The following is a 14,021-nucleotide window of genomic DNA, read 5'->3' on the forward strand; positions in this document are numbered from 1 at the left end:
ACCATCTGACACACCTCATGGTTCTTTTTATTTTTTTAACACTATGTCTTATGTAAAGTCCTTGAAAACAGGAAATTTTGTTTGTTTTATTCACTATTATATCCTAGAGCCTAGAGGAACGTGACAGTCACTCAGATTCAGTAACTACCTGAAACAGCTTCCTCACCTGACAAAGAAGCATACTATTTTTCTCCTTGCCCACTTGACCTGACTTTAGTAATTCTCACAGTAACTTTATCCATAACAGTGTTTTGAAGACCCATAAATTTATAAAACTCACCCTATGTGCTTTCTATTTCTATCTGTGCTTCATGGTGACATGGGATACATAATAAAAGCCCAGTAAATAAACAAAAAAAGAATGTGTCAGAGTTTAGTATAGACCTCATAAAGGATGTCTGTGCAAAATATTTTAAGTGACTGTTTCCTTGGCACGTAGCCAAATCGGCTCTGTCACCATACAGTAGCATTTATTCTGGCACTATTAACTCTGGTAAAATAATCACTATTGCTTAAAGCTGATATTAAATTAAAAATAAATTTACTTACTCAGGAAAAAGTACAATTTGTCATTTTAGTAACAGTGACCTACTAAACTACCAACTGTACCTCAGTCAGCTCCATCTGGTCTCTGGCCTTTGACCTTGTAATCCGTACAGAAGATGGAATGGCCTTAAAACAGTCAAAAGGAGATAAAGTTTAAAAAATATATTAAATAAACTGTAAAATTTATTTCCATGTCTCATGAAATAAAGCTCCCATTTTATTTATTTTTGAGTGGCTGCACAGCATGCCAAGTGGGATCTTAGTTCCCTGACCAGGGATCAAACCCTCACCTCCTGAATTGGAAGCTTGGGGTCTTAATCCCTGGACTGCCAGGGAAGTCCAAAGTTCTCATTTTAAAGTTATAAATAAAAATATTTACATTTTAAATTTATATTTTTATATTAATCATTTATGGCTAAAAGATACCTGCTAACTTACTGGTTTTCTTTTTTTAACTTTTGTGGGTTTTTTTGGCCATGCTGCACAGCTTGCGGGAACTTAGCTCCCTGAAAAGGGATTGTATCCTAGCCCCAGCAGTGAAAGCACCAAGTTCTAACCACTGGACTGCCAGGGAACTCCCTAAATTACTATTTTTTCTGGTTCTGGTTTGATTTAAAATATGTTTAATAGCTTCAAAACTTACTCATATTTTTCAATGAGGAAAGAGAAGAAATTTCAAAGCATATTTTCAAAGTTATTAGGATCCTTATTAATATGATTAGCTGGACGTATTTGGAATGGGGTAGATGAACAAACTGGGAAGATTCTCTGGAGTAGGAAATGGCAACTTGCTCCAGTGTTCTTGTCTGGAAAATTCCATGGACAGAGGAGTCTGGCGGATGACAATCTATGGGGTCACAAAGAGTCGCACACAGCTGAGTGACAGCACACAGACGAACAAACTTGAGTATTAGGATCTTTTTTTTTCTGTTTATGAAAAGAAACTGTACAGCTGTACTGTACAGCTTACTTCCCCTAGCTTTGACAATTTGCCTTCAAATCTCATGATTACACAGCTGTTCATTATCAGTAAGAAAATGGAGACCTGATCAAAAAATGTGGGAAAAAATTGAGAAGATTGATTGAAAAATTATAAGGTATTTATCAACTCTATAAAATTTCTTAAGAAGCATAATCAGACTTCTCTAGATGAGAAGTCATTTTTCTTCTCCAAATCTCAATGAAAACCTAGTGCTAAAGAAATTAGGCTTTTCTTAACAGTACTTAAAGGGATTAAAATTCAGCAATGGTTATTGCCTGAACAAAATGAAGAACAATTATTGACTCCTCACTGAATCATACTATTTAACACAATCATAGGTCTCTTGTTCCTCTTATACATATTTATCATATTTTAAAATTTGTTTACAGTATAGATCAATGAATGCTGCTGCTGTTGCTGCTAAGTCACGTGTCCGACTCTGTGCGACCCCATAGACAGCAGCCCACCAGGCTCCCCCGTCCCTGGGATTCTCCAGGCAAGACTACTGGAGTGGGTTGCCATTGCCTCCTCCTATGCAGACTCTTAGCGACCCTATGGACTGCAGCCTACCAGGCTCCTCCGTCCATGGGATTTTCCAGGCAAGAGTACTGGAGTGGGGTGCCATTTCCTTCTGCGAGACCAATGAATGGCATCCTATATATTCTTGAAAAGACAGCTTAAGTCTAATCCCTTCCAAGATGTCTTCTCTGATGTTCCTCCAATGCAAACAGTCTCTCCTTCCTCTAATATATAGAACATATTTATCTATATCTTTCCACTTGAACTACTACTATTAATTTTGGTCTCTTCTACATTACCCTAAGATCATACAGAGTAAATAATCAAAGATCTGTCAAATGAATTATTGAGATTCATGAGGCCTAAAAAAGAAACTGTATCTTGGGGCTTTATATTATTCAATCCTTACTTAAATCAGGAATGAGTATATAGTCAATGAGATCATTTATATGTATCTTTAAATTGCAAAGCACCAGACTATCTAATCTACAGTCCAACTGATCTGTTCAAATTTCATCTTTTTTTCTTTAAGTTTTAAACTTACTTTTTAATTGGAGGAAATTGCTTTAAAATGTTGTTGGTTTCTGCCATATAACAATGATAATTATATATATATATACATATACATATATATGTATTTCCTCTCCCTCACGAGGCTCCCTTCTCTACCCCCACGCCACTCCCTCCAGGCCATCAGAGTGCCTGGCTGGGCTCCCTGGGTTATATACAGCAACTTCCCACCACTATCTGCTTTCATGTGATAGTGTATTCATGTCAGTGCTACTTTCTCAATTCATCTCACCCTCTCCTTCCCCTGCTGTGTCCACAAGTCTGTTCTCTCCATCTGTGTCTCTAATCCTTCCCAGCAAATGGGTTCATTAGTACCATTTTCCTAGATTCCATATAAATGCATTAATATATTTGTTTTCTCTTTCTGACTTACTTCATTCTGTACAACAGGCTCTTGTTACCTCACTACCACTGACTCAAATCCACCCCTTTTTATGGCTGAGTAATATTTCATTGTATATATATGTACCACATTTTCTTTATCCATTCATCTGTCAATGGACATCTAAGTTGCTTCCTGGCTATTGTAAATAGTGCTGCAATGAACACTGGGGTATATGTCAAACTTCATCCTTGACTTACTAATCATTCTCTCTACATCACCCTACCCTTTAGCATTTATTCTCTTGTCATCTGATCAGTCGTTTTCAACCTATCACTGCCCACCTGAAGCTGTTCTCTAGACCTCACTCAGATAATTGTACATATTCTTACTGAGTGGTTTCATTTAGTCCTACAACTTAATATCACATTAAGTTAACTTAACTCCTAATATCACATCCTAAATCCACATCTTAGCCTGAGTCTCTAGCCTGATTTCCAAATAGGATTTTTTTAAAAGGTTATTAATATTCACCCACTTAAACTTGACCTTTTCTTGCCTTCCTCATCTCTTTTAGCAGCAGCAAAGTTTGTAATATTATTTTTTTCCCATACATTCTTTCTTTAAAATGTATTTTTAATCGGAAGGTAACTGCTGTACACTGATGTGTTGGTTTCTGCCATACAACATGAATCAGCCATACGTAGTGTATATCCCCTTCCTCTTGAGCCTCGCCCCACCCCACCCTCCTGCCCACCCCCTAGTATATCACAGAGCACCGGGCTGAGCTCCCTGTGTTACACAGCAACTTCCTACTAGCTATCTATTTTATACACGGTAATGTATATGTTTCAATGTTCCTCTCTCAATTCATCCCCCCTTTCCTTCCCTTGCTGTGTCCACAGTCTGTTCTCTACATCTGCATCTCTATTTCTGCCCTGAAAATAGGTTCATCTGTATCGTTTTTCTAACAATCCCCCTACTGGGCATATACCCTGAGAAAATTGTAATTCAGAAAGGCACATGTACCCCAGTATTCACTGAAGCACTTAATTACAACAGCCAGGACATGAAAGCAACCTAGATGTCCATCGACAGATGGATGGATGAAGAAGTTATGGTACCTATATACAATGAAATATTACTCAATCATAAAATAAACATGAATTTGAGTTAGTTGAACTGAAGTGGACAAACCTAGAGCCTTTTATAAAACTTGTATTATTGCTCAAACTATTATCTTCAGAACAATCACCTTTAACTCTTTAACTTCCTTTACTTCTCACTACTTACTTGAGGTCACCAGTCCTGTCAAATTTATCTCTTAAGATGTCTTATATGACACCTATTAGAAAGGCCATTATCAAAAAGACAAAAAATAATAAGCTTTGGTGAGGATATGGAGAAAAAGGAGCCCTACTACACTGTTGTTAATGTAAATTGGTGCAGCCTCTATGGAAAATAGTATGGAAGACCCTCAAAAAATTAGAACTAGAACTACCATATGATCCAGCATTTCCAATTCTGGGGTACTTTGAAAACACTGACTCAAAAAGATATATGTACCCCCATGTACACTGCAGCATTATTTATAATAGCTAAGTGTCCATCAATGAAGAAACTAATAGTTCATTTGTGTGTGTTTTTAATATTATTCAGCCATGAAAAAAGAAGGAAATGTTGCCTTTTATGACAACATGAATGGATATTGAGGGCATTATGCTAGGTGAAATAAGTCAGACAAAGACAAATACTATATGATCTTACTTACATTTGGAAGTTTAAACAAATAAGCCAGAGAAAGACAAATACCATATGACCTTACTTATATTTGGAAGTTTAAACAAATAATCATCAAAAACCCAACCTCCTAAAGAACAGACTGGTGGGGGACTTCCCTGAGGGTCCAGTGGCTAAGACTCTGTGCTCCCAATGCAGGGGGCCCAGGTGTGATCCCTGGTCAGGGAACTAGATCTAGCATGCCACAGGTAAGAGTTGGAATGCTACAACTAAAGATCCCACATGCCACAACAAAGATGTTGTGCCATAACAACCCTGCATGTGCCATAACTAAAGACCCAGTGCAGCCAAATAAATTAATTAAACTAAACTGAAAAAAAAAAAAAAAAGAACAGACTGGTGGTTGCCAGAGGTGCAGGTTGGGCAAAAAGGGTGAATGTAGTCAAAAAGTACAAACTTCCAGTTTTAAAAATAAGTCAGTCCTGGGAATATAGTATTCAGCATGGTGACTACAGTTAATAATACTATACTGTATGTTTGAACATTGTCAAGAGTAGAGCTTAAATGTTCTCATCACGAGAAAAAAAATTTTGTAACTATGTGTGGTGATAGATGTTAACTAGACTAATTACGGTGGTCATCTTATAATGTATACAAATAATGACTCATTATGATGCACACCTGAAATTTATGTCAATTATAGCTCAGAAAAAATGATGTCTTAAACCTATTTCTTCTTTTTAAACCAATGGCCCAGTCCACTTATCTCATTTCACCTAGTCTATGTATAGAGAATAGTCATAATATATGATTCACAACTGGTCTTCCCATCTTTAAAAGCTTGCCTTTCTAGACTATAACCCTCAAAGCAAGGTAATCTTCCTGAACATTAGTTTGATAACAGTACAATCTCATTTATAAGCCTCCCTTAACTCTGCATATCCTATAAGATAAATGCCAAATACTCTGGCACAGCATTCATTGTTTAGCCTGACTCTACCAGGTTTTTTCCAATCTCTCCCCTGGTTTTATCCAATCTCAACCTACCAGCAGTTACATCAAGAGACTCTGTTTTCATCTTCAGAGTTACTATTATGTCATTTCCACCCCTATCAACTAGGGGACTCAGGGAAATGATTATTTTAGTCATCTAATCTCTTAAAGAAAATACCAGTTAAAAGCAACTATTTCTCTGTATCAAGTTAGGATACTAACCTTTTTTGGCTCAGCTTTCATAGCATTCTGGTTTGAGAAGAGAAAACAAGGCATATCAGGTCTATAAAGACCCACTTTAAATACTCCTCGTTTAGCTTTCTCTCTCTGCTCTTTCAATTTTTGAAGTTGTTTTTCTTCTTTGTATTTTTGGAGCATCTGTTTTCGTTGATCAAAGACAACAGTTTTTGTTGACTCTAAGTAGGAAAAAAGAAAAAACAGTATATAAAATACTTCAGATAGAAAATTAGGCAAATATCTTAACTTTTAACTTCAACTGTTTCTAAGAAGTGCTTTTAGTAACTTCTTGTTAATTCCTTAGCACTTCAATTTATTTCCACCTCTGTTTTAAAATTCCTATTTCTTTTGACTTCACTTGCTCAAATATCTAATTGCTTGCTATGTACTAGGGATGTATTACTTCACTTTTAAATTAATTAACTTCTGTGATAGCCAGACTCCAAGCTGATGCCCAGTGATTCTCACCTCCTGGTAGTCATGCCTTTTGTCATCCCCTGCCATCTGAATAGGGCTGACCTGTGTAACCAAGAAAGTACTGTGGAAATGATGGAGAAAACTCCATGACTATGCAGGTTAGATCCGGGGTTGGGAAGATCCCCTGAAGGAGGGCATGGCAACCCACTCCAGCATTCTTGCCTGGAGAATCCCCATGGATAGAGGAGTCTTGAGGGCTACAGTCCATAGGGTCACAAACAGACACAACTGAAGCAACTTAGCACATACGCATACACTCTTAGATCACTTGCTCCGGGGGGAAGCCAGTGGCCACGTGGAACCGTTGTAAGGAGACTCAGGAAGCCCCATAGAGACGTCCACGTGACAAAGAACTAAGGCCTCTGCCAAAAGCCAGCACCGACTTGCTGGTCACATGAATGAGTCAATTTAGAAGTGAATCCTTTATAACAATCAAACAGTATGGTAGAGGCAGATCTCCAGTCTCAGTCAAGCCCTCAGATGCAACTTGGATAACATCCTGACTGCAGTCTCCAGAACCATCTAGCCAAGCTGCACTCCTGACCCACAAAAATTGTGTAAATTAATAAACATTTATTGTTTTAAGCCACTGAATTTTGGGATAACTAATACTATTTCTTTCTTTTGATATTTGGGCTCCCTGTCAGTTTCTTTAGCTCAATTTAGGTTTTCTACATAAATCTTTTGTTTCTTTAAACTATGAAGCATTTTACAATACAATGCTTATTATATTGTTGAAACATTTTTATATGAAAAATATAAGTGGCTATCATGTGTGAGCCATTTTTAGGTAGGAAGAATAAGTAAGAAAATGTCTGCCCTTGAGGGGCTCAAGGGAACACAGTTTCAGTTTAGCATGAAATAAAAAGGAGAATGCACATAATAAAGAATCAGTACAACAGCTATCTGGACAGATCAGGAAATGCTTCTCTAAGACAGCATACCTAAAAAGGGTTCAGAGGAATAAGTAAGTGTTTTCCCCTGGGTAAGGATTAAAAATAATCCATCTGTAACTGAGTAAATTTACTACATAACTGAGTAAATTTACTACAAAAAGGTATATACTTAAAATGAGAGAAATTTATAGTATATAAATTGGACCTTGATAAAATTGCTAAATAAAAGAAAACCCCGGACAGAGCACAGAATATGCAAAAGCACAGATGATCAAGTGGTCAGTCATCAACAAACCCCTTTATCTTTGACTTCTCTGAAGGTTCCCCATAGCTCTTGATTGAACTGAGACCTGGCTCTGCCCTGAAGTCACTGCTTCCCTAATTGTCCTCTCAAGAGGTTGACTGTTTTTTCTCCCATACTAGAGTATCACTGCACCTAAAGAGGAGAGATGACCTCATTGTTGGTTCCTGATTAGTTCTTCTTTTTCATTTAAAGATCCCAGCTTTATGTTTCGCGTCATCAGATCTAACTACCCAGTATCTTAAGCTGTTTCCATGTTTGTTTCTCCTTCCTTGAAGGCTTTAGCTCGTGGCTCACTGTCATTGTCTCCATCACTACTCTTGCACAAATCTTGAAGACTCATCCAGTACCCTAGCTTCTCAGTTCTTAGGTGTTCTTTCTTCCACTGTATCTCAGGTACCCATTCCCATGATCACACCCAGACTAGTATTTCAACCTTTCTCGTGTCATGGCACACATAAAATAACATTCACAGACTACCCTGCTTGTGGTCAAATGCAACTAACCAGCCAAAGAGAGAGGTCTGATCAATCCAGGCCCTGCCAGAGACTTCAAGGGCTCAGAGGACCAATTTCCTGTCACACCTGTATTCATTCATGAGATAACTAGGCACTTGAGATCTCTTAATTACCGATGAATACTGTATGTCCTTCATAAGCCCAATTTTAAGAAATCCACTCTCTGATTACCATATCTTATCTTTCCAACAATTCTTTGGCTCCACCAGGACGTACCTACACGCTCCTGATCTACAATCATATTTTCACTGTCTTTCACCTCCCTCACATCAAGTGTTTTCATATCCAGTTTAGAGCCCATGATTTATCATCATAATCACTACTTCAACTTTTTGGTCCCTCTCTCTCTGGCAAAATCCCAATTCCAATTAAATGCCTCTCTATGTCTACTTCCCACCTGCAATGCACAAATGAATATGGCTGCAACAGCACACAAAATGCATGCTACTTCTTTCCTTTCTACAGTTGACTCTCCATATTCCTGGGTTCCACATCCACAGATTCATTCAACTCCATATGGAAAATATTCAGGAAAAAAAATTCCAGGGGATTTCCCAGCAGCCCAGTGGTAAAGAATCTGTCCTGCAATGCAGGGGATGCAGGTCTGAACCTTGGTCAGGGAACTAGAGCCCACATGACACATCTAAGATCCCATATGCCGCAAGGAAGATTGAAGATTGAGTGCCACAAGTAAGACTCAGCACTGCCAAACAAATAAATATTTAAAAAACCAAGATACCATGTATAAGTTGGCAACACCTGAATTTATATATCTAGTTCAGACTTCTCCTCTGAACTCATCTTGGATATCCAACTGACTTTTCAAAATCTCCTCTTTTACATCTAATAAGCATCTTCAGTTTAACACATGCAAAACTGAACTCTCAATCTTACCACTCCCTCAGTCTTTCACAATTTAGTAAATGGCCACTTCATATTTTTAGGTGCTCAGGCCAAAAACTTTGGAATCATCTTGATTCCTCTTTCTTACTTACCTACATTTATTTATTTATTTAACTTTTTGGCCTCTCAGCATGTGGGATCTTAGTTCCCTTACCAGGGATCGAACCCTCACTCCCTGCAGTGGAAGAGTGGTGTTTGAACCATTGAACCTCCAGGGAAGTTCCCTTGACCTCTCTTTCTTTATCAAGTCCTACATTGAATCCATTAAGAAATCATATTGGTTCAACCTTCAAAATACATCCAGAATTCAACCAACTATTTTTGCTGCTACCACTCTGGCTTCCCTGGTGGCTCAGATGGTAAAGAATCTGCCTTCAATGCAGGAGACCCAGGTTCAATCCCTGGGTCAGGAAGATACCTGGAGAAGGAAATGGCAACTCACTCAGTATTCGTGCCTGGAGAATTCCATGGACAGAGGAGCCTAGTGGGCTATAGTCCACGGGGTTGCCAAGAGCTGGACATGACTGATCGACTAACACTTTTCACCACTGTGGTCAACCATGAACTAAATTATTGCAACAGTCTTCTAGCTGGTCTCTCTGAGGCTATGCTTGCCACCCCACAATCTATTCTCAACACAGTAGCCAAAGAGATGCCTTTAAATCGTAAATCAGAGAAACACTCATTAATCCATTAAACATTTCATATTTCAGGGTAAAAGCCAATGTCCTTATAATGATGGCCCTCAGGGCTCTCTGGGAACTTGCTTGCTTTCTCCAGCCATGCTTCCCTATTCACTTTCTCTGGAACACACCTGGCCCACTCCTACCTCTAGGCCTTTGCAAATGAGGAATAAAAGACACTTTAATAGCACACTGACAAAGTTAAATTTCATTTGAAAGATTTTGGCTGAGGAATGAAGTGTTTGAGAGGGTCCCAGTAGAAGCAAAGAGACAACTCAGAAGGTAATAACATCACCTCTTCTCACAGAAAATATCAATTCTTTCCTCAAAGTCCATCTTATTCAGTTCTATGACCCAGTTTTCATTTCCTCTGAATTCCTAACAGACGTTATTCTTTACTCGATCCCCCTCAACAACCAACCCACTTCCTTTGATCTTTAAACATAAACCATCACTTCATCTCAAAAACAAAAACAAAAATGCTACAACATATTAATCCAATTCCTTTTTCTCACTTTCTTTTAGAATCACAAAAATGACAAATCTAGAAGAAATAGTTTTAGGCCACCCCTCCCTTTTACAGAAGCAATTAAGCTTTATATGTTGAGTGTCTTGTGCATGTCAAACATTACACTGGTTCTGGAAAAATTATAAAAACTGAAGCAGTTAACACGTGACATCTCATTTCTCTATAAAACTTGTAAGACTTTATCACTCTCTGCCATTTCTTCAAACTTCATCTTTGCTTTGTTTCACTGCAATCTAGCTCCTAGTACCTGCTATATAAACACAGCTACATAGGAGTCCAATGACTCATTCTGCAAATGCATGCCACTTTCCAGTTCTCTTCCTTCCATTCTATAGTATCGCTTGCCTTCTAAGACACTCATTTTTATTATCTTTATCTTTTGCTGAGATCATTCCTTTCTTTTTTAACTGGTTCTTCCCCTCCTAAACACCCCAAATCCTTCTAGGTAAACTACAGGGATTAATTCTTTGATTTAGTATCCTTAGTTCGTGGATACTTCAATTAAGCATATCCATATTTTTTTTTAGTTACAGCATGCAAATTATCATAATCAGTTATATTTTTATATTACCCTTATCAGCTTATCTTGTTAACGTTTATCTTACCTAAGCTCTAGAAGAAATTAGGATTCCTACAAGGCCATATAGGTAAAAAATGTTATAATACTCCATAGGTGAATGGCATTAGCCTAGATAGGGATGTTCAGTCTTTGCTTGAAATAGGAAGTACTTAATTATGGAAAACAGAGTTATTTAGAATGGTATTTCAAAACTCCATTCTTCTGGTCAGGGTTTTTTTTAACCTCAGGTATTAAACCACTCTTCTGAGGTAATAATACTCTCAGATACTACACTTCAAAGCACTTGAAATTACAATCAATCTTTACTTACTTGGCTTGATAATGGTCTTTTCTGGAACAAGCTCTTGAGATGTCTCATCTAATTCAAGAAGACTTCTACTTTCCAAGGTTGGAATGTTGACATCTTTCAAACCAAAGTGTCTATTTCGTTCATATTCCTTATGTCTGTTTTCTTTCTGAGATAGTGATTTTCTATGAGCAATTTTAGTTCTAATCATGTCAGTACTTAAATCCTTTCTGTGCCGACTGGCAAAATGTGATGAAGACATCCTGTCAGGAAAAACAGAGAAAGACCAACTTACATGGAATTTCATTTTATATTTAAAAAATTTAAGATTCCAGTTCACTTCCTGTACCACTTCAGAGCTTTCAGAAATAAAAATGTTAAAATACAAAATGGAATAAACATGTGACTTAAGAGTGGGAAGAAAGTTATCAAAAGAGAAGATACTACAACCTGTTTTGGGATTCTGAATAGGAACTTGTTAGACAGGTGAAATGAAGTCCAGGAAGCCAAGGTCTGGAATATAAAAAAGAGGTTCTAGGCTTACCATAGAGAACACTGCAAAATGTATGCAGTAAAGGTGAAAACAGGGAAAAGTAAGTGAAGGACAATATACAGAATAGTTGCCTTAACCTTCCCCTGATGATGAATGCAGGCAGCCTGGCACTTTTTCTCAACCCAGAAGACAAAAAAAAAAAAAAATACAAGATGCCTATTATATAGTAGAGAAGATAAATAGGCAGTCAAACATCAGATTGAGAAAAAAAGTTTTCAGAAGTACCATAATGATGTAGAAGGATAACCATATGCTTGCTTTGGTGAGACAGAATAAAATTCTTTTAGCCATGTAAGAAGTCGTATAGTTTATTTGGCATATACTCTTTTCTTAGAAAGATCCCTGAGAATGTATTGAAGTAAAACAAGAGAGAACAAGAAAGATGATGTTATGGGTTCTAAAAAACTGTGGATCCAACTGAAAGTGAAAGTGAAGTCAGTCATGTCCCACTTTTTGCGACCCCATCAACTGTAGCCTACCAGGCTCCAACTGAGGAATCGACTAAAGGAAACCGGAAAATCTAAGGGCCTCACCTAAACAGCTAGTGGAGAGAACAACTAAGCCAAACTGGAGAAAAAGGACCAATTCTCCAACTTGCCAACTTAAAAGAAAACGGGGGGGAGGGAAGGATGGAAGGATGGAAAGTCTGTCACTAGGAATTTTAAAAATATATAAGCACACAATGCTCTTCAACAACAAGAATAACTAAGAAAGTACCCTAGAAAACTGCACATAAAAATCTGCATAAGAAGTGAGGCAAATTAAAATGCTATTTCAAGCAATCAACAGAGTATAAAATATGAGAATTCATCTGACCTGAATGACTCATTAGAAAACACCCTGATGCTGGGAAAGACTGAAGGCAGGAGGAAAAGGGAACGATAGAAGATGAGATGGTTGGACAGTATCACCAACTTGATGGACATGAATCTAAGCTCTGGGAGTTGGTGATAGACAGGAGAGCCTTGCAAGACGCAGTTCATGGGGTCACAAAGAGTCTGACACGACTGAGCGACTGAACTGAATGCTAAAAACATTCTCCTTTAAGGGTCCAGAGGAAGTGACAAAGAACTGTGCTTTTTATTAAGAACACTCCTCTACTATGTGATTTACCACTTCTCACAAATACTACAGAACACTTGCTCTCCTTGCTGCACAGCAGGCCAATGAAGGGGAGATGAAGTGTAGAGGCAAGGACTTTATTTCGGAGAGCTGACCAAGAAGATGGTACACTAATGTCTAGGATTCTGAACAAAGGCATTTTAGTTTAAGAGTCAAGCAGAGGGGTAGGATTCTCTGAGGCAGGCCATTATGCATGATTATAATAACAAAAGCAGCGGAAAAGCAAGTCAAAGAAACAGTTCTGACCTGAAGTCAAAATTGGCTTTTCCTGCAACAATATTAAGCAGCTATTAAAGAAAAAATAAAAACTATGTATTAGTTATTTAAAATACGGCATAGCACTGTACTGGACACAGCAAAGCGAGAAAGGACTAACACTGACGGCATATTTTATTATCATCTAAATCCTAAAAGGTAGCATAACTACCCTTATACAGATGAGGTAAATTAACTGCCCATATAAGCACTGTTAAAAGGTAGTGGAGCTGAAATCCCCAGCCCCGCAGCCCGGCTCTTCACACACATTTAAGTTCTCTACCCTTGACTGGAGTTTCTTCCAGCCTGAAAGTCTAGAATGCCTTATTTAGTCTAGCTTGCCCAGGGATTGTCAACCCAAGCGTTTTTAGTTGTCACATAATCTGTAAGGAGCTACTGGAATAAAGTTGGGGCCAAATGCCTATTACGCCCCGGCGGTGAAATGCTGCTGCTACACGGATCTTGGCAACAAATATTTACTCTTCCGGAGGACTGCGTCAGCAACTTCCGGAAGGAGAGGTACTTCGGTCCCAGAAGTCTCCCCCAAGCGAATTTCGTAGCTTTGCCGCCAGTCCTCGGACCCTTTTATACCTTCTAGAAAGAAGCGAACCGTGTCCTCCTCCAGCTCCCCAGCAACCACCTACCTGAGGCAGTTTCCAGCGTTAAACCTCAACCAAACTAAAAGGAACTCTCTGGGCCCGGAAGACCACCGCCGCCTCCGAAGAACGAACGTCTACCACAAGAATCGAAAAAATTCAAACTTCCCGCACACAGCCGCTGATTGGAGGTATTTTAACCAACACTTCCGGTAAAAGTGCCCGCCTCTTCCCTTCGACGAGGCTCGCTATTGGTTCACTTCTTGCAATTTTTTGAACTGATTGAAAGGTGAAAGGACCATTCAAAGGGTAGGTGTAAGCGGACTCTTTGGGCGTGTCCGGGATGCTATATTGATGAAGGGCGGAGCGGTGGGAGGGCTGGGCCGGCTAGGAGCGGGAGTGGCCGGCGGTTG

General features: G+C 38.6%; 1 protein-coding gene across 3 annotated transcripts in view; it reads right to left on the reverse strand.

Moving 5' to 3' along the window:
- DLGAP5 (DLG associated protein 5) overlaps nucleotides 1-13,783 on the reverse strand; it is a 42,505-nt gene extending 28,722 nt beyond the window's left edge. For all 3 annotated transcript variants that reach the window (XM_065940150.1, XM_065940149.1, XM_065940151.1), the window contains exons 1-4: nucleotides 13,657-13,783; nucleotides 11,107-11,345; nucleotides 5,895-6,088; nucleotides 610-672 (exon numbers count right to left, since the gene is read on the reverse strand). In XM_065940150.1, coding sequence (XP_065796222.1) covers nucleotides 610-672; nucleotides 5,895-6,088; nucleotides 11,107-11,344 — 495 coding nt within the window. In that variant the 5' untranslated portion in view covers nucleotide 11,345; nucleotides 13,657-13,783. The remainder of the gene's footprint in view (nucleotides 1-609; nucleotides 673-5,894; nucleotides 6,089-11,106; nucleotides 11,346-13,656) is intronic.
- Between the last annotated feature and the right edge of the window lie 238 nt (nucleotides 13,784-14,021).

Source organism: Muntiacus reevesi, chromosome 7 (genome assembly GCF_963930625.1).
Source record: "Muntiacus reevesi chromosome 7, mMunRee1.1, whole genome shotgun sequence".
Lineage (NCBI taxonomy): Eukaryota > Metazoa > Chordata > Mammalia > Artiodactyla > Cervidae > Muntiacus > Muntiacus reevesi.